The sequence below is a fragment of the Polyodon spathula genome, chromosome 11, assembly GCF_017654505.1.
Source record: "Polyodon spathula isolate WHYD16114869_AA chromosome 11, ASM1765450v1, whole genome shotgun sequence".
Lineage (NCBI taxonomy): Eukaryota > Metazoa > Chordata > Actinopteri > Acipenseriformes > Polyodontidae > Polyodon > Polyodon spathula.
The window spans coordinates 15535276-15561451 of record NC_054544.1 but is presented as its reverse complement, the minus strand read 5'-3'; the positions used below and the strand labels follow the sequence as shown (position 1 = coordinate 15561451).

Sequence of the window (26176 nt, the reverse complement as noted above, 5' to 3'; positions counted from 1 at the left end):
TTGAACTTATTTTTTGCCCCAAATTATTATGTATGGTACTTTTTTTTTTTTTTTTTTTTGGAAAGTGTATAGAAATAAATCTGTATCAACAGGAAATAAACTGAGACATCAGATCTAATTTCACCTGCTATAGGTGTTCCAGTAATGTGCACTGCAATAAGCAATGTTCTTGGCTTCCAGGTTTTTTTTTCAAAGCTCAGCAAAGCTGTCTACTTTCACAGGACATTTGAACTTTGCTTTGACAACCTAAGGTTTAACTTGGCAATGACAAAAAGAAAGACACCTGCCTACAACATCAGCACTATAGGGAACCTAGGCCTTTGAACTGTTATTTTCAAGAAACAAAACACAATCTAGCAGCACAGGCATCAAAATCAAATAAAGCTTAAACTGTTGAATTGGTTGGTTATGTTTCTATATCAGGGTATCCAGCATCAACAATACAACAAAGGGGACACAGGGATCCAGAGAAATACAATAGTTTGCTTTGGACTGAGACTGTCCCATTTGTGCTGTATAGTTATAAGGCTCTCCTTATATGGCAATAAACAAAACTAAATAAATCTGTTTTTGCACACTTGAAGAGTAAGCTCCAAAAAATGTAGCATTACATGTCCCCACATGTTTCTACAACTGTTTAACAGGTAACATACCTGTCATTTTCTTTTCATGGTAACATCCCGGCAAATTTTTACACTTATAACTTTGTCTATTTCAAGGTTCTTTTCAAAATGTCAGTTATAATGTACTGATAGTGTAAGGATTACTGCCCACATTGTCAAACAGGTAACACAGCAATAATGATCCATGATGTGGTATGGAACAGAAAAGCCAGAGCACTTGTTGTTATGTTTTCCTTTCTTTCTTTTTTTTAATCGCTCATCCTACAGGGATTTAGAGGACAGATCTCAAACCCTAGTGCACTTGAAACAAGCTTTGAAACAGTCTTTAAATTTATAATTGTAAAAACTCATCAGGATGTTAACAATGACAAGAACATTTATAGTTGTAGCAACAAGTGAGGACATATGACGCTATATTTTTCAGAATCCTGCTACTTTGTTAAGGGAACTCATACATTAAGGGATAGCATTCTCTACAAAATCTCAAAAAATAAATCATATTGTGGTCAGTGAATAGTGTTAAAAGTGGATATTACCAACTGCCCAGGAATGCTGTACATGTAGTTTCATAGGAAAAAGAAAGTTCTGAGTCATACAGATGTTAACTTTTCCAACACCTTGGTCAACAGACCCTCACACAGAGGAGTTTCCAATTAAAGGCAAGGTTTTAGATACAAGGAATTCATGAAGTCTGTGTCTAAATCATATGATATAACCATTAAACAACCCTTGGGAAATGTAAAGTCTCGAGGATCTTGAAAATTGTGAATATCTAAAAAAACGTTAATACATTTTGAAGTACCATTTGGCTCATAAATGAATATTCCATAAACAATAAGTAAGAAAGTAATATTAATTTTTATTTATCAAAAACTTAAATTAGCCAAGACTCTGAAACTGTGGAGGAAAGTTACATTTCGGCAGGACAATGACAAGAAGCACAAAGCCATTGGAGTGGTTGAACAAGAATAGAATTAATGTTCTTGAGTGGCTCAGTCAAAGTCCTGACTTGAATCCAACCGAAAATTTATTGTGAGACTTGAAGATTGCAGTCCATCGATGATCCCCAACAAACTTATCAGAACTGGAGCAATTTTCCCATGAAGAATAGGCAAAAACTTCACCATCCCACTGTGCAAAGCTAGTAGAGACTTATCCAAAAAGACTCATAGCAGTAATTGCTGCAAAAGGTGCTTCTACCAAGTATTGACTTAAGGGGCTGAATACTTATGCAACCAGTAAATTTCATTTTGCACATTTTCTTTGCAAGTTTGCTGACATTTAATTTCCTCCTCATATACTCATATAAGTGTTCAGTTTAACCCCTGCAGCTTTGAATAAAAACTTTTTGTTTGAAAAAACGTGCATGAAGTATAAAACAATGCAACAATTGTAGAGCCTCGTATTTCAGTTAATTACACTGTAGGATTTTTTTTTGGAAAACAATTTTGGAAAAAACACAGTAAATAAAAACAGATTCATTTACTGAAACCAATTTCATACTTTGAGGACAACCCATAAAAGAATAACTTAACTAGGGGAGCACACTTACCCCTGGGGATCACTTTATATATTGCAATAATGGATTTAACATTTGCATGTCATTTTGGTAGAATTATAAGATCTGGGTTATTCATTACACATTTGTGAGTATGATGTTAAACAAGACTGTCAACAAAAAAAAAAAAAAGGAACTACTACTGGGATATACTTAAATAATTATTTCAATTTCAGTTTATCCATACTCCTGAAAGTTTTAAGGAATGCCCACAACCAGGATTTGAACTTGCAATTTCTGGTTCTATGATTCACCTGGCACGGGAGTGCTTTTATGCATTGAGTCATTTGGAGACCCCCATTCTGCAAGAAATTCTATTACTTCTGTATAGGTGCAGCAACCTCAGCAGTCAAAGTCAATGTCAACCAGAACCTCATAAAAATCTTATATTTGTTCCCCTCTACATGATATTTCTTTTGCCCAACAGAGTTTTGTTAGTAAACCCGGAGTAACCCATCTATCTCCCATAATTTGTTTCTAGCCTCGGAGGTCAGCCCTGGGAGGTAGGTCTCTGAGAGGGGAGATCCATGGCCCTCTTTGCATGTTCATTTCTTTTTTTCTCTTGCGTTCTAGTCTCCCCTGGGAGTCCCGCTATCCTAGTTCTCATTTCCCAGCCCTTGGAAGCAGGTGGGTCTGGCCACATCTCCACTAGGTTGACTTCATGAGCCATGGGAAGACCCTGTCCACTTTTCTAAGTCAAAAGTACTGTAAGACAACATAAATAATAATCACTTAGTTAGGGGAATGTGGGGAATGACAGTGGGTTGAAAATTCAGTCCTCTTATTCATGTAAGAAAATGTACTTGACCTAATTTTTTCTCTGAATTGGGGGATGACTCGTTGTGTGACCCTGAGCCAGTGACTTGTGCTCTAACTTTAGTGTGAGACGTTGTTGTAAGTGACTCTGCAACTGATGCGTAGTTCACACACCCTAGTCTCGTATCTTGTAAAGCGCTTTGTGATGGCGGTCCGCTATGTAAAAATAAAGATTATTATGGATTCATTGTTTTTGAAGAATTATTATTTTTGGAATGTTAAGCATCATTAGTCATGATGTACGGTAGGTAGGTAGGATGTATGTACATATTTTCTGTACCAGATTCTGATTAATTAATTTTTATTGAACAGTTAAATTTGTTTTAACTTTCATCTTAGTGTGTGCTTCTTTCGTGTACTAAGATAAATATATTTTGTGGACTGGAAGGTACAATGTTGCCCCACCCATGTAAAATTACTTTTTTGCCAAAAAAAGTTACATAATGGCACTTTGCAAAGAAATGTCACATACTGTGCTAGCAGACATAAAAAGTACAAACCCAGCTAATAATAACTGTGAAATCATGCACACAAAAAGAATGCCTGAATGAGTTAATTAATACAGAACCAATTGCACAGCAGTGGGTTAATTCAATTTTAAAACTTGGTAGCATGTCTGTAGTATAAACCAGCCCCTTTGTTTCAGTCTGTTTCCAAATGTAATAAACACTGTAAGTGTTTTTATCTGGCACCATTCATCTCTGGCTCTCTACCACCATTATTTTATTTTATCCCTCTTCTTCCAAATCATCAAAACACAATTAGTGCTTTCAGATAAGCTTATTTTTTTCTCTCATATGAAATACTAGTTTTTTTTTAACCAGCTTTTACTGAAGGCTCAGTATTTAGAACAGACAACAACTGCATTGATCAAAAAATAGCATAGCCTTCAGCTGAATTCCCGCTCTCATCACAAAAAAAAAATCACCCACCATCAGCCTTCCATTCGTGAGACAATTTCTAATAGTTTACATAAAAATATAACACAGATCATCTAGATTAAAAATGAATTCAACAAAGAACAAAAAGCCCTACAATTATTTGACACTACATCCATTTTAAACTGTTTTTCAATACACAGTCTAGTGAGCTCCCAGATCTCCAGTGAACTGGCCAGTGCTATTTATAGATAACTGAGTCTTATCCATAAAGCAGCTGAAGAAAGGCAGACGTCATTCCATTCCCTGAGTAAACCTATAAAGTACGGGGATGTCCTTCCACTTTTCACCTGGGCAGAGGAACATTGTATTGATAAATGCAAACAGAAATAGCTGAACAAACCTTAAATAAGTCATGTGCCCTAAACATAATGCTATCATTAGTTACTGAGTACACGATTTTACAGATGCGGATCCCTGAATGGCTAACCTCGTTAAGGCATGACTGTGTGGGGTGTAGGGTGAGTCTGGCTCTGGCTGTTCCAAATGTCTTGTCTTAGTTGACGATGCTCCCATGAGCAGCATTGCATTGGCCTGCCACTTCCGCAGGTTGGGTGGCAGAAACTGGCAGGAACTGTTTCAGCTTACCATGTTACATAGGCACCTACAGGCCAGGTGCCCAGTGAGTTCAAACGAGCTCAAAACAAAAATAAAAATGTTGTAGATAAAATTAACTATGGTTTAACAGCACATTTACTGTTTGCCTCCATCTAACCTGGATTTGTGGCTTCTGTGATAATTTCACTTTAACTGGGACTGTGCTGGTCTAATTACACACCTAGTACAATTGCCTTTCTCATATATGAATAGTGAAAACAATTAAACAACCCACCACATTATTTTATTTTTCATACTGTACAATATATATATATATATATATATATATATATATATATATATATATATATATAATAAAAAAAAAAAGTTCAGTGGGTTTCAAAGTTACTGCTTTTTACCTGTTACTGTTAAATGCATGTATGGAGGACACCATCATACAGAAATAAAAAGTTAGCAGTTATGTTTCAGCTGATGTGTGTAGGTGATTTGATTAAATGCCTAATTTGAAAATGCTGTGATAGCACTCCTTGTTTATTTTCGAGTAGCCAAGATAGTACATTTATTAAATTGCCTTAGTACAGTTTAAACTTAGGGTTTTCATGTAGCTAAATAAATAAACTAAAGACCTTTGGGAATATGATACTAGTCATATTCTCAAGTCACCATGATTGATAAAAACACAATGACATTTTGCTGCATACAACCCAAAGTAGCTAAAAGATGGGTATATGCTCAAAAGGTTCATGACATCTTCATGAGGCTTTAAAAAGTACTGCAATAAAAATGAGAGGTGATTTTTTTTTTTTTTTTGTATACATATATATTTTTTTGTACACACCGCAGAATGCAAGGTCTCTGTAATGTATCTGAAAATCCAATGTGTTTCCTTTGTGCTGCTGCTTTCAGTTAAGAAATCCAGAGCAAGTCACAGATGGTTTGTATCAAAGGAAAGGTCACTGAATTTATTTCTAAAATGCAGTGGGCAGGGTTGAGAAAGCCTGACAAACCAAATAAGGAATGCTTTCATCTGCATGACTGCAAAAGAATCACAGCTGAACTGAAGACATTTGCTTGCTACAGTCTGGAACCATATAAGACAAACTGGATACATACCCCATTCTGTATTTGCTGTTGGTAGTATTTTATTGGCCAGCAGCAGGAAATCATTTTTATCTGGGAAAAAAAAAAAAAAAAAAAGTTTTTTGACCCCTACCATTACCAGCTGGTTTAATACAAAGAGGTTTCTAATTAAGAGTTTCCATTCAAACGATTGGGATTAGTCATCTTGTTTGGGCTGAGAGAGGTTGCACCTTGTGCCCAGATGTCAAAATATTTAGGGGGAGGGGGTATGTCTAAGCAAAAAACAAAACTAAAAAACCCACACACAAATTAAGCACAAGAATGAGTTTGAAGTTGAATTCATCCATAAAGTTTACATTGGAATATTGTGTAAAATTGAGCTGGTTTGGTATTATACCTGCCAAACTACTGAGCCAAGTCTCTGTACAGCCTAAATTGAACTCAGGCAAAAACATTGTTCGTCAAAAAAAATTTGTACGTTATGGGCCTCATTTACGAAAGGGCACTAAACATTATAGTTCACCATAATTGTGTGCATATGCGCATGCTCATAATTTACTGTGTTATACTATGGTAATAAGAATAAATATGTGATTTGTATGGTAATGCATGATAGTGTATTTAAATGAGGACTCCAACTATGAATAATGAGATGAGCTTTAACCACTAATGGGCACACTATTTAAACCTATGTATCATGGCTGAAATCTATCTGGTTTCATGAGGCATTACTTGCATTAAAATTTTCATATTGAGCATTGAAAATGACCTGTAAATAACAGGTTATATTAACCATGAATAAACTTGAATGAATGTTATAATTTCTTAGATTTTATTTTATAGTTCATTACATTGGTACACATAATAGAGTGGTTAAATAAAACACTGGGCCAAACAGGTATTATAATTTAAAACAACATCCACCACTAGAATTTCTATCTCCTCTGCATTACATTTTAGTTTGTGTTGCCTCTGCCTGACCCCTGCAAAGGGCTGCATCTTTTGATCACTCATTTTCAGTCAATGTAAGCCATTGACCAAAAGATACAACTGGACTGCTGTTTTTTTTTTTTTATCATGGTGGTCATGGCTAAGTCTTGAACATGATTGGGAAAATTAAATTATCACTCACAATGCATGTAGTGTGCAAAATAGCCAAATAGTGTGCATGTAAATTAATGTGTTCTCATTTTAGTAAATGGGACAGTAAACTGAGATTTATAGTATAAGTTAGGCTCACTACTTAATGTGCACGTTGCATCTACAGTTAGTGCACTTTCGTAAATGAGGCTCCTAGTATCAAATAGCAACAGAAAAGGAAGGAAATATAAAAACCTACACATGATAAAACCACTGGATTAAATACTACAAAAAAAAAGTATTATTCAATGAGAAGTCCAATACTGCCCTCTATCGTTTAATTATTGACATCACTCCAAATTAAAGACTTGCTTGGTGAACAAAACCAGGCTGGTTATCATTTAGTTTATGGATCAATTTATGAAACATCTATAAATGTATTATTATAGAGTTTTGATGATTATTAACAGAGGGAAAACAAGTACCTACAATTAAATGTCATAATATGTTACTAGTCTAATGCATTAAAGCATTTACAGTGTTGTTATGTACATCCTTTAGGAAAATGTGCTTATAATAATACAATATATTGCTATATTATCATTAATAACCCCCTGTATTGATCATGACATATGTTATAACACATTCATAGAGGTGTTATTTACAGTTTGTAATAGATTCTTAAAACTCAATACTGTATTAACATAATTTGATAGCAATTGATAAATGTGCACTTAAAGTACACTGCTACCCTGTTATAACGTGACCCATTGTAGTGTGAAATGGGTTATAACACGGTAAGGTTGTGGCTCCCGTTTCACCCAGAATACAATTTGACTCTGTAACAGGGGTTGTGTTACGTGTGTGGGTAGTCACTGGAAAATACTGACACAGACACAGAGCATTGGTGTTGATACGCCACCCAGGCACGCAGATTTAATTTCAACACAGTGCTGACACTAGGGTACCAGCAATGGTAGCCCTAGTGTCACATTTAATAAAGAAACCAAACAAAACAAAGCTAAAAATAAAAGGTTGTCACATCAAATGGTGTGGGACATGTAATTCTTCCTTTTATTTGATATGATTTGGCAGATCTAGGTTGTCCCATTAATATTTTCAGGGGTCATTATGGCATTCTCTTATGATTTAATCTAGTCTAGTTACTATTTTTGCATATTACTTCTTGTGTGATTACTTCTATTTTCTACTATTCCGTTTCCAAATCTTTCTTGTTTATCTTTAAATGTTAGGGGTATCCAGGATTTAACTAGAAGGAAAGTTATTTTTTTATTTTGTAATTCGAGAAAAGTGGACTGTTTTTATTACAGGAGACACTCTCTTTTAACTCTGATGTGAAATTTTGGGAAAGTCAATCAGGTGGAAAATGTTTCTTTAGTCCTGGTACTAATCGCTCTACAGGTGTTGCAATTTTCTTAAATCCTCACTTTGAGGGAGCTGTGGTAGAGTCATGGGCAGATGTTGAGGGTCGTTGTATTATTTTAGTTCTGAAATTGGACGATTTCTATTTTATTATTACTAATATGTATGGCTTTAACAATTTGTCTTTTAACAACACTTTCTTTTAACAATACTTCCAACAGTTTAATTCAATTTCTTTCCTGTTTTCCCAAAGCTTATATGGTTATTGGAGGCGACTTTAATGAAGCACCTAATAATACCATAGACCGGTTTCCTTCTCGAGTGGATCTGAGCAATAATATTTTAGATATGTGTTGTAATTTTAATTTTATAAATGCATGGAGATTCTTTAATGAGAAGTGTGTATCCTTTACTTGGTCAAACCGGTCTGTTTTAGCAAAATCCAGAATTGATCTTTGCTTAGTGTCTAACAATTTAATTGCATACATGGATACAATGTTGATGCCCCCTCCCCACTTACAGATCATCATGCTATTATAATAGAGTTTAATAACCAGTTAAAGGGTGATCATAATCTTAATCCAGGTTATTGGAAATTAAACTGTTCTCTGCTTGATAATGAAGAATTCTCTGAACAAATTATAGACATGATTCTGGTTCTTAATGCTGATACTTAATTTAGAAAGGGGAATTAAACAGGGATGTCCTATTTATCTTAGCTGCTGAACTTCTAGCTATTCATATTAAGGTATAAGGTATTAAGAGTGGGGACTTGAATCTGGTTATAAATCAATTAGCTGATGATTCCATTTTATTTTTGCACAATCCAAGTCAAATTTCTCAGGCTATAAGATCATTTCTGTATATTCAGAAGCTTCATGTTTAAAATTAAATGTTAAGAAATGTGAGCTTTTAGCTATTCATTATACCCCATTAAAGGTAATTTGTGGTATTGATATTAAAGATAAAGTTAAATACCTTGGGAGTCTAGTTAGTAAAGATAAAGTGTAGCAATTCTCATAATTTTTAAGATAAATTAAAAAAAGCCAACTGTGTTTTTGATAACTGCTTGAGAAGAGATCTGTCTATTTCTGGTAGGATACTCCTCTCAAAAGCAGAAGGCATTTCTAGAATTGTATACCTGTCTCTCTCTCTCTCTCTCCCTGTGACTTCTGTAAATCTGTAGACAGTCTGCTGTTTAAGTTTATATGGTGTAATAAAACTGAATATATGAATAGAAATTTGTTTTGTACGAGATTGAATGAAGGGGGTCTAAATGCAATATCTTTCTCTTCCACCAATAATACTTTTAAAATTAATTGGATTAAAAAAAATGTGTGACAAGGTTTCCATCTGGTTTATGAGTCCTATCTTATTGTTTAAAAAATGTGGTGGTTTAGAATTTCTGTTAAAATGTGATTTTGATATTAGAAAAAAAAATCCCTTGAAATGATCTGATTTTCATGCACAGGCACTGGATCTTTTTCAAACACTTTTCACCCCACAAACACTATATAAGGAAAAGACTGTTCATTACTTACAAACATCACTCCTTATATTTTGAAAACTGGGCTAATAAAGGCATTATATTTCTAATAGATTTATTCAGTAGAGATGGATCACTGTTGAGTTATATTCAGTTTTTAAATAAATATAATTATCCCTTTAAAATCAAAGATTATGCGATTGTTTTAACGGCATACCTTCAACATTATGTACCTTATTACAACACCATTAACTTCATAATTCTATAAGCTATAATGCCTCATCTTCTTTAGTTATTGATCGTGAGGATTTTCTAGGTAATTGTAATAATACATTTATTCGTAATCGTTGCTTGCCCCAATATCACATTTCAAATATCACTGGTCCTTCTCCTGGCTAATACCTTATAGATTTGCTATTAATAATAAGGTAAAAGAAATTCATTTTAAAATACTCCATAGATATTATCCCTGTAATAACTATATCTGTAAATTTAATCCCTTGGTTTCCAGTGCCTGTACATTCTGTGGTCAAGAAGAGGAGGATATATGTCATTTATTTGTAATCTATGATTACATTAAGTATTTTTGGACTGATGTTTCATTGTTTATTTTAAGGAAAACCTCTCATTTTGATTCATTTGGCAGAAAAATATTATCTTTAGTTATGAAGGAAATATCAGTAAGCTATCCAGTTTTATTAACTGTATTATTCTATGGTGAAAATGTCATTCATAAATCAAAATTCATAAACAATAACCCTTCCTTCAGGCTTTTCAAACAAGACTTAGATAACTTTAAGAATACTCTGGATTGTTCTTTAAATCCCCAAATTACTTACACCCGATCTTTGTTATAATTTAAACCTAACATTTGTGTGCATGTTCTGTACCTCTTGTTCTGTTTAATTGTTGTGTATTAGAACAACTGTTTTTTTTTTTTTCTTGCAATAAAAAAAAAGACTGTCACTTGTGGCGTCCCCCAAGGATCTGTTCTTGGGCCACTTCTCTTCAATATCTACATGTATCCCTTGGGTCACCTCATCCGCCAACACAGCCTCATGTTTCACTCCTATGCTGACGACACCCAGCTCTACTTAAAACTTGACTCTGGAACCACTCTGCCATGGTCTGGCTCTCGGCTTGCATTCAAGACATCAAGGCCTGGATGTCTGCCTATTTTCTTCAGCTGAAAACTAGCAAATCTGAACTCCTTCTAGTAGGATCTAAAACTCAGCTTAAGAATCTAAATATAGTTGCCCTGAACCTTGGAAACTGTCTGCTGCTGCTTTCCCCCAAAGTATGAAGCCTTGGTGTACTTCTTGACAGCAACTTTCCATTGATGCCCACATCTCCTCCGTGGTCAAATCTTCCTTCTACCATCTTCAAAACATCTCCAAAGTCCGTCCCTACCTTTCCCTCCCAGATGCAGAGATACTTTGTCATACATTTGTCTCCTCTCGACTTGACCACTGCAACTCTCTATATGGTGGTCTCCCAGCACACACCACTGCAGCTAGTCCAGAATGCTACCGCCAGGATCTTTACCAGCCCCCGTCTTGACCAGCTGCACTGGCTACCTGTAAAGTTCAGGACTATTTTCAAAACTCTCCTGCTCACCTACAATGCCCTTCCTTACACAAGTCGCAAGTACCTCCTCAACCTGCTGACCCGCTATGTCCTTGCCCGTAAGTTGAGGTCCCCCGACTCCGGCCTGCTTGTTATCCCCAAACAAAAGTGCACCACACTTGGAGAACACTCGTTTAGCTTCATGGCTCAGACTCTTTGGAACTCTCTCCCAGCTTTATTGCGTGATGATCCCACCAAAACTCACTTTAAATCAACACTCAAGACCCACCAGTTCTCTCTTGCTTTCCATGGTCTTCAAGCCTGATATCTGCTATTACAAGTGTTGCTTAAAATAAAAAAAATAAGTGGCTAATAGAGATCTAGTATATGCTTGCTCGGCTGTTCAGTCTACATTGATCCAGCATCACAAATGTAAATGTTTGCAGGCTAACATAAAGCATTTCTTTGTAAATTATGTAAACAAATTCCAGTCACCTATTTCCAAGTGGTATTTATTTGACAATATACTGTCCGGCACAGATGATGACTTGATCATATCAAATACTTTCTTATAAAAAAAAAAAAATCAATTTATTTTACTTCTAAAACAAGTGCAGGCAGATTAGTTGAAATCAGTGTAGTTAAAGTGAATATTTATAGGTATGGAAGTTCAACAAAACAGATTTTACCTTTGTTTGGTTTAACATTGCTATTACTTCCACACCTATAAATATTCACTTTAAACTGGAGTGTTTCACTATAGCTCATCATGTTCGTAGACATTGTATTCTTTTGCAGATATGTAGTCATCTCCATTATGGTCATTCTTCCTAAAAACATCTGCTATAATGGCATCATAAAAGGATTGGTCACGTTTATTACCACCCTTCTCAAACTCCTTCTTCATATATTCTGTGACCTAAGGATAAATCAAACAGAAGAATATTGTTAGAATTTAAATAAATATAAATAATGAAAAAGCAGAACTAAATCCTCAAAAAAATAAAACAATAATGGTTCAAATTTCAGCAGAGCAAAGCATTAGCTAATATCAATTTCTAAACATTGATATTAGCATGTTATAACATACTGTTGTCGATACTGATAGCACTCATGGTTTTCCTTGCATTAATCATTCAGAATATGTTGGAGAAATTGTGTCAAGCAGTGGGAAAGGTCACTAAAGGAACAGGTAACGCTGAGAGACACTGAAAGACAAAGATGCAAATAGAGAAAAATAATACACACACAAGAAAAAGTTGGAATAACTTCAATGCTCTGCAAGAAGACATCAGCTTCACAAACTAGTGAGACAATGTCTACAACATAGACTGTTTGTTTCTTATCTATCTGGTACGAACATTGTTTTACTTTAAAAGACCTGGTGACTGGATTACTGTCTTCTATAAGAGAATATTGTTGTTTCCCCTAACCCAGTGAATCCCCACCTTTTTGGGTGTGTGGACCCCTTTTGAATGGCCAAAAGTTTTGCAGACCATCACATACTATTATCATAGTGACACACAGTTGCTATACAAGGAAATCCGACTCATTTTGCTTTACACTGCAGTGCAGCAATTGATAATGATGCCATATGGGAAATGGATTAACTTACCTAATGATGGCTGGTGCTGTTTGAGTGATGTCACAGCCTGAATGTCAGGTTGGAGTGATGACAGTTTTAGCTTTAAATCTGGTTCCACAGTCAGCCTACTCTAGTACTTTGATCTCAATGCAACAAGTGCAGAAAATCCACTTTTACAAAAGCATGTGATGGGGAACGTGTAACCAGATGCCAGTCAGATTTAATGTGGGAAGACTAACTTTAAAGAGCTGTCACATGCAAGATGCGTTAGGCTGTCTTACTCCTTTGATGTCAAGTTCATGTGCATTTCACTGTCAATTTTCACAAATTGGTTTCTAATCCACTTGTTTTTTGAGTTGTTTCTAAGTGGCAGAGAAGATTAGCTAGCTTCAAAGTTTTGTTTTCGACAACATCTCGTAACATAAAAATACACAGCGGTCATGGCTCCATGTAAATCCCTTTTTCCAGTATGTATCACTGTACATCTGCATGTTGCAGGGTTTCACTTGATACTCCACCAGTGGTGGCTTGTGAATTTGACAGATGAGGTACAAATCACTAAACAGATATTACCACCCCACATTTAATGGCTAACGCACTAAAATGAAATGTACTTTGTTCATCTGATTTCATATATGCCTCACGTGTAAAATATAATCCCATCAATTAAAAATGCAACATTATCACTGTAAACAACACACAACTTTGTGAAAGAAGGAAACATGGCCAACATTTGTTTGTTCACAGAGCTGCTTCCCACTTTGACTCCTGGCCGTGTTCGTGTACCATCTTTCTTAAAAATCACCAGTGCTAGTGTTACTCTGCCATTGTTAACAATTGAGTGTCTCTTTTTTTGGGAACTTACTATAAAACGTATTTTCCTCAGGTCTTATATAATATCAGATACAACTAAAGCCATTACTGAAAAAATGAATCGCACAAATTGTAACTACCCCAAATCCAATAGACCCGGCCTCACCAAGCTGTGGTTACCATAGCAATGCCTTCATAAAGGGGCCCCAGTGTGATTAGTTGCCTTGGTAACAAGCAGCTGTGTGAGGTACTCAAGTTTTGTGAGTCACACTGCAGTGCGGCAGCACTATATTGTTCCAGTTTTCTGGAGCTGAGCTTTCGCTACTGGTGAAAGCGAGTTGTGACTTTGAAATAAGTCACTATCGCTTCTGTGGACTTAGAAGTATTCAATATATACATGCTTAACTGTTCAATATACTCGCTTTCCTGTTCAAAGACCCTGTTTTTATCCAGTGACCCACTGTTGATACCTTCATTGCTTCTAACACGCGGTGAGTTGCAGCATGTGAGGCTAAACACCAGCACCAGGCTAAACATGTCACACTCTGCAACTAGTGCAATACAGCAGCAGGCGCTACATTCTACCAAAGACGATTTGCCTTGTAAAATTGAGCTTGCCAGTGCGAGGAGGCAATTTTTATTTTATTTTCCCGTGGACCCCCTGCAATGGCCATTGACCCCAGGTTGGGAAACACTGCCCTAACCCCATCATTTTGCATATTAAAGTGACCCCCCACAAGCAACTGTGAAAGAAAAAATAACACATTTTGAAAGGATTACAATGTGTAAATTTACTCACAATCTGGGTCCTGTTGCTCCAATACTGAGTGAAGTTGTTTTTCTTCTTCTCTAAATCAAACTTTACTTTGAGCTGTTTCAGTTTCAGCTAGAGATCCTAAATAGTAGTGCTGAACAGCTTCCCTCCCTCCATTCAAATCATATGACTCTACATTTACATAGAGAGTAGGTGGGGCTTGAGCTGAAAAGCCACACTGTCACATTGAAATGTCATAAAGGACCTGCAATTTAACAATACAAAATACATATTTTAAAACGTTTTTACCTCATCCCGAGAAAGTGACCTGTCTTTGTTTAGGTCAATTTCTTGAAAGGACTCTGCACTGCGAGGTCCTCTTGCTATTGTGTACAACTCAATTTCAAAGATCAGTGTAGAATCAGGTGGCACCTTGTCTGTTGTAAGTAAACAAAGAAAACTAAAAATCAGAACTTGCTTTTCTTCTTAAATGCAATAATCAAACCTAACGCAGTGCTGGAATCATTAATATCAAGTATTGTCTTATTTTTCTATTTGTGGATATGAATTATAAATCTTTTAACTTTGAGAACTTACTTCTCTAATTCAGACAATTTGAATGGTCTTATGCATAGAAAAATATATATTTGCACACCACCAGACAACCCATACCAGTGATTGTCATTTCAAACCAATAATTTAACAGTATTTGGTCTGGAAGATTAGTGGAAGCATTAATTAATTAGAGGGAAACAATTGTAGGTTAGTAATTGTAGGTTAGTAAATAGCATACTTGTTCATGTTTACACACACACTCAGTGTATATGTATATATATATATATATATATATATATATGTGTGTGTGTTTAAATATATATATATATATATATATATATATATATATATATATATATATATATATATATGTATGGTTTCTAGAACAATACCTACCACATATTAAATGTAGGGGAGGTTAAATGAGCATGCACTTAGAATTTAAGAATTGATACAATGTTCCCCAACATGCAGTGGTGCCAAGGTATAGTTGTTTATTAAAAGGAAGGGTTTTCTTGAGGAACTGTATAAAAAACAAAAACACGTTAAAGACTTAACCAGTGTTAAATAAATGCATGGCACATTAGTAAACATAAAAGAGCAATCATCTGTAAAGAGAAGAATTGTTAAAATAAACGTAACATTTCAAAGTTACAGAATGACAGTAGCAAAAAAAATGTGCCTTTAGAAATAAGTGGTTGTAATTGTAACACAACTGCCCTACAAGTCAACTTGGATAAAAGTATCTGCCAAATAAATAAATAAATACATAAATAATAAAATAAATAATAATAATAATAAAAATAATAATAATAATAATAATAATAATAATAATAATAATAATAATAATAATAATAATAGTGTTTTGAGTATTTTAATTGACTGTCAGAACCTATATTCAACAGAAATAATTACAACAACCTTTCAGGGAAATACATGTCTATACTTCAGAAACAATTAGCTTATCACCAAGTTGTTTGTTTTTCACCGCTTTGGCCAATCCCACAAGGTGGGTTTGCAGGAGAGTGGGTGATCAAAAAAGACAACTGAATTAGCTGTTTCACAAAAATGGGAATTTTGAATTCTGTTGAAGAAATACACATTAGTGTCAAACAGTAGAAAAATTAATCCAAAACATTCTTTAATAAAGGTTTGTTATTAGGACCAACTACAAAAAATAATGTAATCAATAATATTTTAAAATGAGTGTAAAAAGAAAGCATAATTATCTCACCCCACTGGCAGGTATTTTTGTGTAGAAATGTATGTTTTTCATGTATCTTTTTATGTTTATTAGAAGAAACAAGTAAAAGGATGGAAAGACAGTTTATTTGTCTATGGGGCAAGATATGAAGATAATAGTTTTAGTTGTACCCCAGCTGAAGTAGGTGCAGTTTATAGGAAAGCAGCTTGAAGAATGGCTGGAGGTTAGAGACAACAGTGTTGTTGTTGAACAATCCGTTTCAATCTCTAGCAGCACAAAACCCTTTACCACCACCCATCTCCCCTAAAATACCTTTCCCTAGTTTTCCAAATCCCAGTGAAGGAGGAATGGTCACTTTTCTTTTTTCTCCAGGACACATGCCCATCATTCCTATGTCCAGTCCTTTTATTACTTGGCCAACACCAAGTACAAACCACTTAGGGTGTCCTTTATTGTCTGACCGGCTGCAGAAACAGAAAAAAAAAATCTCAACTATACCATTAATTAATGCTTTTCATTTACACAATGTCTAAAGTTTCTTGATGAACACTATTTAAATGATAATGAGAGAGAGAGAGAGAGAGAGAGAGAGAGAGAGAGAACACATTTTAAATTTAAATCAGAATTGATGTGTCTATACAAAGTAGTCTATGAAGTAGTCAAAGAAGGTACTTAGGTAAGGCTAGGCCAACCCTGATGTATTCAATACAAAGTTATAATGTTGATAGTCGGTAGACTTCAATCACGAATGCACTGAATTCGACCCATTTACAGAACACATTAAACAGAGCAAAAAGTTATCGTTTTATGCACTGTGGAGACAGTGTACCGACCAGGAATGCAACATCGATTCAGTTACCCTACTGTACTGTAAAACAGTACAATTCTAAAATGTACTTAAATAGCGTCAAACTGTACAGTTCATGTACAGGCTACATTATTATTGTCACAATTTACCCACTCCTAACGTTAACAATAACAAACCATGTCTTTACCTGCAGTAAATCTTGGAACCATCTGTTGCTAGAAACCCATCATAATGCGCATTCAGCATGTCCCCTTTTTTGCTCTTCTTCGTGCATTCTTCTGGCATGTGCACAACTTCAATTTTGACTTCTTCTTCTTCTTCTTGTGCAACTGAAAAATCTACAAAAAGGCTGTATGCCTGCAAATACAAAAGAAACATGGCAATAAACGCCATTGTGTCCGATAGCTGAGCTCTGTGTACTTCCTCACAAACTCAAGTGAACGCGTGGCAATGTTTGACAGACTGATGACTCCACCAGCCACGCCCACTCTTCTTCCAATTACACGTAAATACGAATGTGAAAATCTTATGAATTGGCAGTGAGGAGTCCGAGTCGTGTTTGAATTTTTGAATAAAGATGTTGCTCAGTTTAGTTTTCGTTCACTGAAACTGTGATTGACTCGACTGTACATTGTGACACTGTACACTGTGATTATAAGGATAACCCGCTACAGTCAAACCGACATTTTTCAACATACTAGCGTGTTATTCACAGTTTAACTTGGCACATATGTTGCAGACACTTTATTTTTGCAAGTGTTAAATGGATACTACCATCGTCGACATCACATTGATACACCAGAAAACTATTTCCATAGGGTACACACAAGCTTCAATTTGGTTTTTGTTTGTTTGTTTGTTTGTTTTTGTCCCTCAAATCAGCAGCCCAAAGGTAAGACAGATAACTGTAAAGACAATGTACAGTATGTTAACACTGTCTCTTTAAACAGAAGGACCCACCATTCCTTTTTGATCGGCTAGTTTTCTGTAAATCACAAAATTTCCCGTTAGGTTTTAATCCAGGAAGTAAACCGAAAAAAAAGAACCTTACGATGGTCTTATCTGAATATGTTCGTGATGTAGTTGAGTAACATACGAGATAAGAAAATGAGTGATACGGTATTCGTATACGTTATTATATACATCTTGCCTTTATTCAAAATGCCAGAATCTATCTGGCTAGTCATTTATTGATTGCTGGCTGAAAATTCAAAGCATCTGAGGAAGAGGGGGAGGCGGGGCGGGTCGGGTCAAACCTGTTTTGCAAACAGCATTTCTAATTATGGAAGGAGTATTGTACAAGTGGACAAACTACCTCACCGGTACATTATTATTATTATTATTATTATTATTATTATTATTATTATTATTATTATTATTATTTTATGAACGTGCATTATTTATTACAGTAAATGTTTTCCAACAAAGATTAAAAAAACAAAACAAAAACAACATTCCAATCACAAGCTAACTAATATAATGCATATGTACTGACACGATTGTGGAAACCTTGACCACATTTGAGCTACAAATAGCGTTTTTGTTATTTTAGTAGTTGTGAATAATATTCATTGCTATTGTTGAGTGCTCCTGTTTTAGGAGTGTGCAGTGTGTATAAGAAGACACCTACAATTACTCTTTTAATAAGGTTTAATACTTTCTCAGTTGTGAGGTGTGCAATGCAAAAACACTTTTTGAAAAGTGATTTTGATGAGTGACTTGAGCTGGTGTTTACATGAGGAGCTCTTGCTCTCTTTCAGGTTAGCAGACACGCTGGTTTGTTTTGGATAATGGGATACTTTTGTATTATGGTTTTGAAGATGATGTTTGCAAAGGCAGTAAAGGGAGTGTCAAAATGTCTGTGTATGAAATTAAAGGTGCAGTACTTTTTGTACAGAATGTGTCAGCTAGTCACTTCAGTATGATCAGATGGGGAACATTTAGATAACAATCACCATTTAGGTGCAGCAGAACAAGGTCCTTCCATGACAGATTGATCAAAATTAAGAAAATGTATGACTGCTTTTAAAAAATGTGTGGTTCATCAGAAATTGCTAAATACAGTTTCACATGTGAGGTGGTGGGGTCTTGAAAATCAAAGTTCTTGTAGAATGCCATTCCATTTGTCTCTCAGTGAAATAACACATCACATAAAAACACAAATAAACTTTTCTTTGGTGTCTTTAAATTAATTATCCCAGCAGACAATTCCAGAATGGAGCTGATTATTCCTGGGAAACAGCACTTCTATGTGAAAGCGGTCAATGCTGCTGAAAGACAGAGGTGGCTTGTGGCCCTTGGAAGTTCAAAAGCATGTTTTACTGACACCAGAACAAAAAAAGAAAAAGGTTATTTTACGAATGATTTTATAGTTTAGAAATTAAACAAACCCTACTGATGTACAAACTAGTAAGGCTATATATAGGGATTTTGTGACCTGCTACCAATTAAAGGCCACTCTGCATAGTGGAACATTGTTTTAGTGGAAACAGTTGTGTCTTGTCCAGGTTTCTGTGATTTAGACCACAGGTACAACACACATTGCACACATCTTCGGGCTGGATCCATCATTGCTCACTAACGACTAATGGTATTGGACAGCCTTTGTGTTGAGAGACAAACTGGTTGAAGGGACACCCAATATCATACTGTTTTCACATGATTGTTTCTGAATAGTTGCATAGGTCAAGTCAGTGGATCACATAAGACATCAAGTGACCACATCAATGTGCATACATTGCAGACTAGGGAACTGTCTAATTTTCCTGCATTATCTACTTTGATGGCTAGACGGTGGACATGGAGAAATGTTCGTTATATCAGAGTATTCACTATAATAGAGTTTGACATTTTTCTGTATCAGAATAATGACAAAAATTTGAATTGAACATCAATATATAGTATTTAATAAGATTCCTTCACTTTGATCAACATTTAAACGGTGTTGTGACAAGGTACTCGTGCCATATTTGTGGGTAACCACATTGCAAGACAGAGAGGCTTGTTAGTTGGAGTTGAAACACAAAACAGAAAGTAAACAAACGAGTCATGTGACGCTACCAACGATGGTAACGGAGGACACATACAGAAGACAGGCAGGCAGCAAGTCTCAATCGAGCGCCCGTCTGTAAACAATCATTTCAAACATAACAACTCCAAAAAGCACAGAAAGCAAATCTGTTTCGACTTATAAATTACATCAACACTAATTTCCCCCTGTGTAGGGCAATCACCCTGCTACAGGTATGTTTAAAAGAAAACAGTAAAGAAATGAAAAAGGAAAGAATGTACAGGTACGTGCTGAATACAATAATTACACGTCCTTTCTCTTGAAAAAACTATCCATTGTGGATTACTCCTCACGCTCGTTGCCTGGTTGCAATTTGTGTGAAGATGACGGACAGGCAACAATTGCATTCATCATGCACGATTCTTACTACATTAGGTCATCTTTTAATTAGTGTAATCTTTGAATTAGTCAACCATGGTGTTTGTTTTCACTGAGAGAATAACACACTTGACACTGGAGAAAGTTCTGTATCAGTCAGTACTGATATCGTGGTAACCGGGTGGATCCTGGATGTAATCGTTCTAGGGCTAATTTGCATTGAAAAAAATCTGTTCTTGCTTTTGGGACCGTTAAAAATGGGGTTTTGTTATAGTGAAGTTAGCGGGTATATGTTTGTGTACTACTGTATGTGTTCTTCTATAACTAGGTATTCATTTTATTTATTTTTTGTCTTTTAAGAAATTAAGAAAAGCACCGTGTCTCTGAAAATGAAGATGTCTGAACTGCAATTATACTATGATTTGTTGATGTAGCAGGTCTACGTGATACAGGAATCTGTAAATCAGGAGGCAAACCACACATCGCCCAGAACTGAGGTTTGGTGCCCATATATATATATATATATATATATATATATATATATATATATATATATATGAGCACACAGATGGCACGTCACTGCAACCCTCCAGGAAGTTTGACACGCCTGCTATAGACAAATTACAATTTATTATAATTGTACAGTTTGTACAGTTTCTGATAAATGGAAAGTATATGTATGTCTAAGAATTAATTGAGAAAGTAAAATTAATGTAACTTTTGAATGCGAGTCTTAAATTGCTTATTTCTTTTATTTTCTAGATGAAACCCTCTGTGAGTCATCCTGGTAGTTGCAGTTTTGAAAGATATATTAGAAATTATAAATTTTCAGGGACCTGAAATATCTACCTCAATCAATAGTGGCCACTTTTATTCCAGCTAAGGGTTATAGTGAATTTTTTAAAGAAACGCCATTCCTAGTACTACCTTATAAATGAATTAATTACTTTGTAAATACATATATATAAATGTAAATATTTTATTTTAAAATAAAAGTTTTAATTGAGAAAAAAGTAGTAGTGTATTAATTAGCTGGTTTAGTTTGGTTTTGTGCTCTCTTTCTTCTTTTATAAGCAGGACAAGCCACTCACCAAAGGAATCTTCACTGCAGCGATTATCGCAGAGATGAACCAGGACTTATTCTGACACGGAATCACACAGTGATAGCTGCACTGAAGATGCGGACAGTATGTTAACTTTACCTTCAGAATGGGTTTTATTGTAATTTGTAATAGTACATATTGCTGTGGGTGTGAAGGGCCCACAGCAATATATACTAGGTGCTTTCATCGGAGTTCACAAGCTGGTCTTCAGTTCTAGTGCCTCCCATAAATGCAGTTTATGGAATCTAGGATAGATCAGCCAAAGTGTGCAAATGCTGGCAATACGCAGATGTGCACTAGATGGTGCTGGTGCTTACTAATATATAAACACATTAGCTGATCTAGCCTACATTACATGTGTTTATGGCAGACAACTGGAACAGCTCCTGAACTCAGTCAAAGCACCTTAACAGACATCAATATTTGAGTAATTGCAATAAGAACCACTAAGAATGATGGGAAATAATTCTGTCAGGAGGACACATGTGCAGACCTTGATGAAAAGGTTTCATAAATGTGCCAAGCACCAATAAATAATAACACGGTAAGGTTATGTTATTTATTTATTTTTTGTTCTATATATTATAATGAACTTATCAAGTGAGTCCTTACAGCATTTTTATTAAGAAAAGGTGATTTATTTTTTATTTATTTTATTTTTTTAAATTCCAGTGCAATAATATAGGTCTTTCAGAGTTGTCATTGGCCTCTTCGTGACTTCTCTGACCAATGCCTTTCTTACCCGGCTGCTCATTTTGGGAGGACGGCCTAATCTAAGCAGATTCTGGGTAGTGCTGTATATCTTCCACTTCTTAATGATCGACTTGACTGTGCTCCAGTGGATATTCAATGCCTTTGAAATCTTTTTCTACCCCTCCCCTGATCTGTGCCTTTACACAAACTTATCCCAGGGTTGTTTTGAAAGCTCTTTGGTCTTCATGGTAGTATCTTTGCTTTGAATGCACTACCCAACTGTGGGACTTTACAGAGACAGGTGTATTTAATCTGAAATCATGTGAACCACTTTTATTGCACACAGATGGACTCCATTTAACTTACTGTGTGAATTCTGAAGGCAACTGGTTGCACCTGAGCTTATTTAGGAGTGTCATAGCAAAGGGTGAACACTTATCTAATGAAGACTTTTCAGGTTTTTATTTTTAATTGATTTGTTTTTTCAACCCGTCATTTTTTCACACATTGAAAATATTGAGTAGATTGTGTAAATAAAAAAAAATCCCATTTAAATGCGTCAAGATTTCAGCAAACTTTGAAAACGTCCAAGGAGGCACTGATTGTGTGTGTGTGTGTATATATATATATATATATATATATATATATATATATATATATATATATATATATATATATATATACACACACACACACACCCACATACAGTTATTAATTAATTACAATATTAAGGTTTGTTCTCTTTGGCTTATGTGCATCATGTTTTGTTAAAGATTAAGCGGTAGGAAATACCATTGTTCTTACCTACCACTCTTCAACATACTGCCCCCCTCGACCGCTAATCCCCCATGTCTCCCTACACCCCCTACTGCACTCTCCACTCCTCCTCTACTAGCCAACAGATCATGCCTTCCCTCCACTCTCCATCCTGCTGTGCCCACTCAGTCTGTTCTCTAGCCACTCTGTGGTGAATGCAGCTACCAGAGAACTTCAGGACTGCTCTGTCTCTCATTGCCTTCCACCACCTCCTCAAGACCTACTTGTTAAACTGCACTTGTAGATCTCTTGATCCACTCCTCCTACTATGCATGGGACTTGCCTGACCGAAGCACCATGTTATTGGATCCTCAGCTGATGCACTATTCTTGTACAATATGTCATTGCAGATATAACCTAACTTGTTGCATTCTATTTCATATTGTATTACTATAACAGTAGTACTATTGCACTTTTTGTAAACTATACTGTATTTAAATATTAATCTTGCATTGTAACCCTGTACTGCTCTGTGGCACCTGTAAGTTGCATTGGATAAAGGCACTTGCCAAATGAAAAAGAAGAAGAAGAAGTTGAGTCATTTTGATGTGCTGAAAACATGCTTTATTTCAATTAAAAACCTAATAAATCTCAAGGAGGTTCTAAATAAGTGCTACGTAAATGAAATGAAAACAAATCAAAGTCCAAGGCATATCTTTAACATATTTTTCTTTAAACACAGAAGATGTTTTATAACTGTGGTTCTCTTGTTTCTTGGTTGCTCTTAAAATAGACCATGCTAAAATCTAATTGTATCACACAAACACACACACACACACAATACACTTCAGTGAACCACCGAGAGTTGGCACTGCTTCTGCAAAGAAGCACTTGAACAGCTTTCAGGTTTGAGGGTATGGCCAGGTGATGTTACTTTAAAGCAAATCCAAGCAGTCCCCTGCCAGAAACAGTGCATATACATTTTACTTAGTGTACAAAGTGCAGGCCGCTTGCATTTTGCACAACAGCTCAATAATGATAATGTCTCATAAAAACGGTAGTATGACATAGTCAGTTTGAATACAAGGCGTTTTGGTGCTGCTTACAGGAGGGTACATGTAAACAGCACTTAATGTCTTATATTTATGTTCAATGTATATAATATTGCACTTATAGAGATGTAGTGCATGACATCATTTCTTTAGATAAGGTATTCTTCAACAGGGAGCCTCTCTACCTGTTGAGGTATTCTTAGACTTCAACATTGCGTTGAGGCACAAAGTTTCATTCCAGGTTTTCCAGGGTAGTCGTTTCATCCGAAACTTTCTCCTGTCAACCAGTAAGTTTCATTGGTTGCAGTTTAAAATGTCACAAATAATAAGGTATAAAGCTTCCTTAACCAGTAGTTTCGGCTATATACATTATATACATGCCTTTCAAATTATTCAATATGGCACATTCTATAACAAATCTAGACATTGTCTAGTTTAGCATAAATTAGTGTCAAATTAGGTATAAAAATAGTTCATATTTACAATGTTAAGTCAATGTTAATTAAATAATCAATAAATAGGTAATGCATAGTGTGAAAATAGACATGTTCTCATTTTTACATTGATCGAATGCTAATATTCACAGTTGCACTGTCGGAACCAAGCTCATTCGACAGTTTTAGAATGTACTGCCCAGCATCGTTTTCCTTGACGCTTGTGATGATGAGTGTGGTAAGATCTTCTGTAGTTTCAATGTGGAATCTGCCACTCTTTTCTTTGCTTGAAAGGGTCTTGCCACCATGGGACCATTCAATATCTGGAACTGGTTCCCCAGAGAAAGCACAAGCCACTGTAAGAACCTTTCCTTTCTCTATGCTGATGTCTTCTGGGAGAGCTTCAATTTTTGGTGCTACTCCTGTTTTGAAAAACAATTATATTGGAAAGAAACCTCAGCGTGAATACAAAATTCTAAACATGCTTTTGATTTTGAAAAATAACAAACGTTTGTACTAGCACTACCAGGCATTTCATTTCTCACCTTTAACACCATGTTTAATCATTCTGCTAGTAGACCCTTGAATGTGTGACAGACTTGACATTCCCACGGCACTGCTGGAACTCATTGCAACAACAGACTCTTTCATGGAGGACATGCTACTTGCAGACATGCTTGCAAATTTAACTTCACTCATGCTGGAGCTGCTGAAGGAGGACTCCTGCATAGAGGCAGCCATGTGGACTGACTTGGAAGAGAAATGTTCTTGCATGCTTGCAGCAGCACTTTTCTCCAAAAGTAATTGTTTGACAGGTTCTTCAACCAGGGCTGTGAGAACACAGCAAACAAAGGAACACGAAAGTGACATTACAGTAGATGGTGAAGCAGTCTGACTGTATAGAACTCCAAGCACTAAACACAAAACTATTTTACATAACACGTTATGCAATAATCATCATTATTCAAATGATATATATTTAAATAATGCATTTAATGTAATATTAGCATTTTGTGTCTTAATTCTAGTCCACTTATTTGTCATGCCATACAAACTGTATGTTCTTAAGTAGCAGGCTTATGTAAAATATCAAAGCATTTAAGGCCACATATATTAACATTTAGCACTGAGCTACAGGAGAAACAGTAGAAACTTTAGCCCCAGGCTTGCACTATTCTTGTCTCCTATACAGCATTTTACCTGTGTAGACTTGCAGCACTGAGAATAGGAATGTCAAGCCAATTTCAATGGGACAGATGAAAAATTAGTAAGTGGTCAAAAACAGGCACCTTAGTATTCACAAATGTATGTTCCAAGATTATTGTGTAAATTACCCCATTTTATATTTAATTGCAAGAGTAAATAACTAATTTGCATATCGTTTCATAAAGACATTTTATACCTTGGTAATCTCATAAATGTATGTAGAATATACTATATTAAAGTTATTAATGGGCTGTCAATAAGGATGAAAATGCTACCACTTGATCAGTTAAAATACATTACAAGTGCTACAGCCAAATAAACAATCCATCATATTATAATCCCACATATCTGTACAGTGATGATAATATTAATGCTCATGGCCTTAAATGCTTTGATCTGTTTAATACTGAGATGAGCACAAGTTTCTTTTAAAAGAACATTTGAAACTTGGACAACGCTGCAGTAAACACAATTACATATCAAATGCAGTGTGACACAATAAAAAGAGAGTAACTTACCAAGTACATTTAAGGACGCTGTGGCAGAGCACTGTCCATACATATTTTTGGCTTTGACCGTGTACTTTCCACTGTCCGCAACAGCTGCATTATGAATTTCCAATGTAAACGCATTTTTAGAACGGCTCAATTTCATATTGGAGGACATAGATATCTAAAACGAAAATAAATATGTTTTGTGTTAGCTTGAAATTATGCGTTTATATTTAAAATCTGCCA

The 26176-nt window shown here is 35.5% G+C and overlaps 2 protein-coding genes across 2 annotated transcripts in view; both read right to left on the bottom strand.

Annotated features, from left to right (window-relative positions):
• Nucleotides 1–11582: 11582 nt before the first annotated feature.
• Nucleotides 11583–17263, bottom strand: LOC121322619 (peptidyl-prolyl cis-trans isomerase FKBP7-like). Its single transcript, XM_041262787.1, has 4 exons — nt 16995–17263; nt 16312–16463; nt 14550–14677; nt 11583–12007 (listed from the first exon to the last, which is right to left on the bottom strand). The coding sequence occupies exons 1-4, from the start codon at nt 17198–17200 to the stop codon at nt 11846–11848; spliced, it is 648 nt and encodes a 215-aa protein (XP_041118721.1). The 5' UTR covers nt 17201–17263; the 3' UTR covers nt 11583–11845.
• Nucleotides 17264–23348: 6085 nt separating this feature from the next.
• ttn.1 (titin, tandem duplicate 1) overlaps nt 23349–26176 on the bottom strand; it is a 172421-nt gene continuing 169593 nt past the window's right edge. Inside the window, exons 244-246 of the mRNA XM_041263764.1 lie at nt 25958–26111; nt 24779–25063; nt 23349–24655 (exon numbers count right to left, since the gene is read on the bottom strand). Of these exons, the coding sequence (XP_041119698.1) occupies nt 24357–24655; nt 24779–25063; nt 25958–26111 (738 nt within the window). The 3' untranslated portion in view covers nt 23349–24356. The remainder of the gene's footprint in view (nt 24656–24778; nt 25064–25957; nt 26112–26176) is intronic.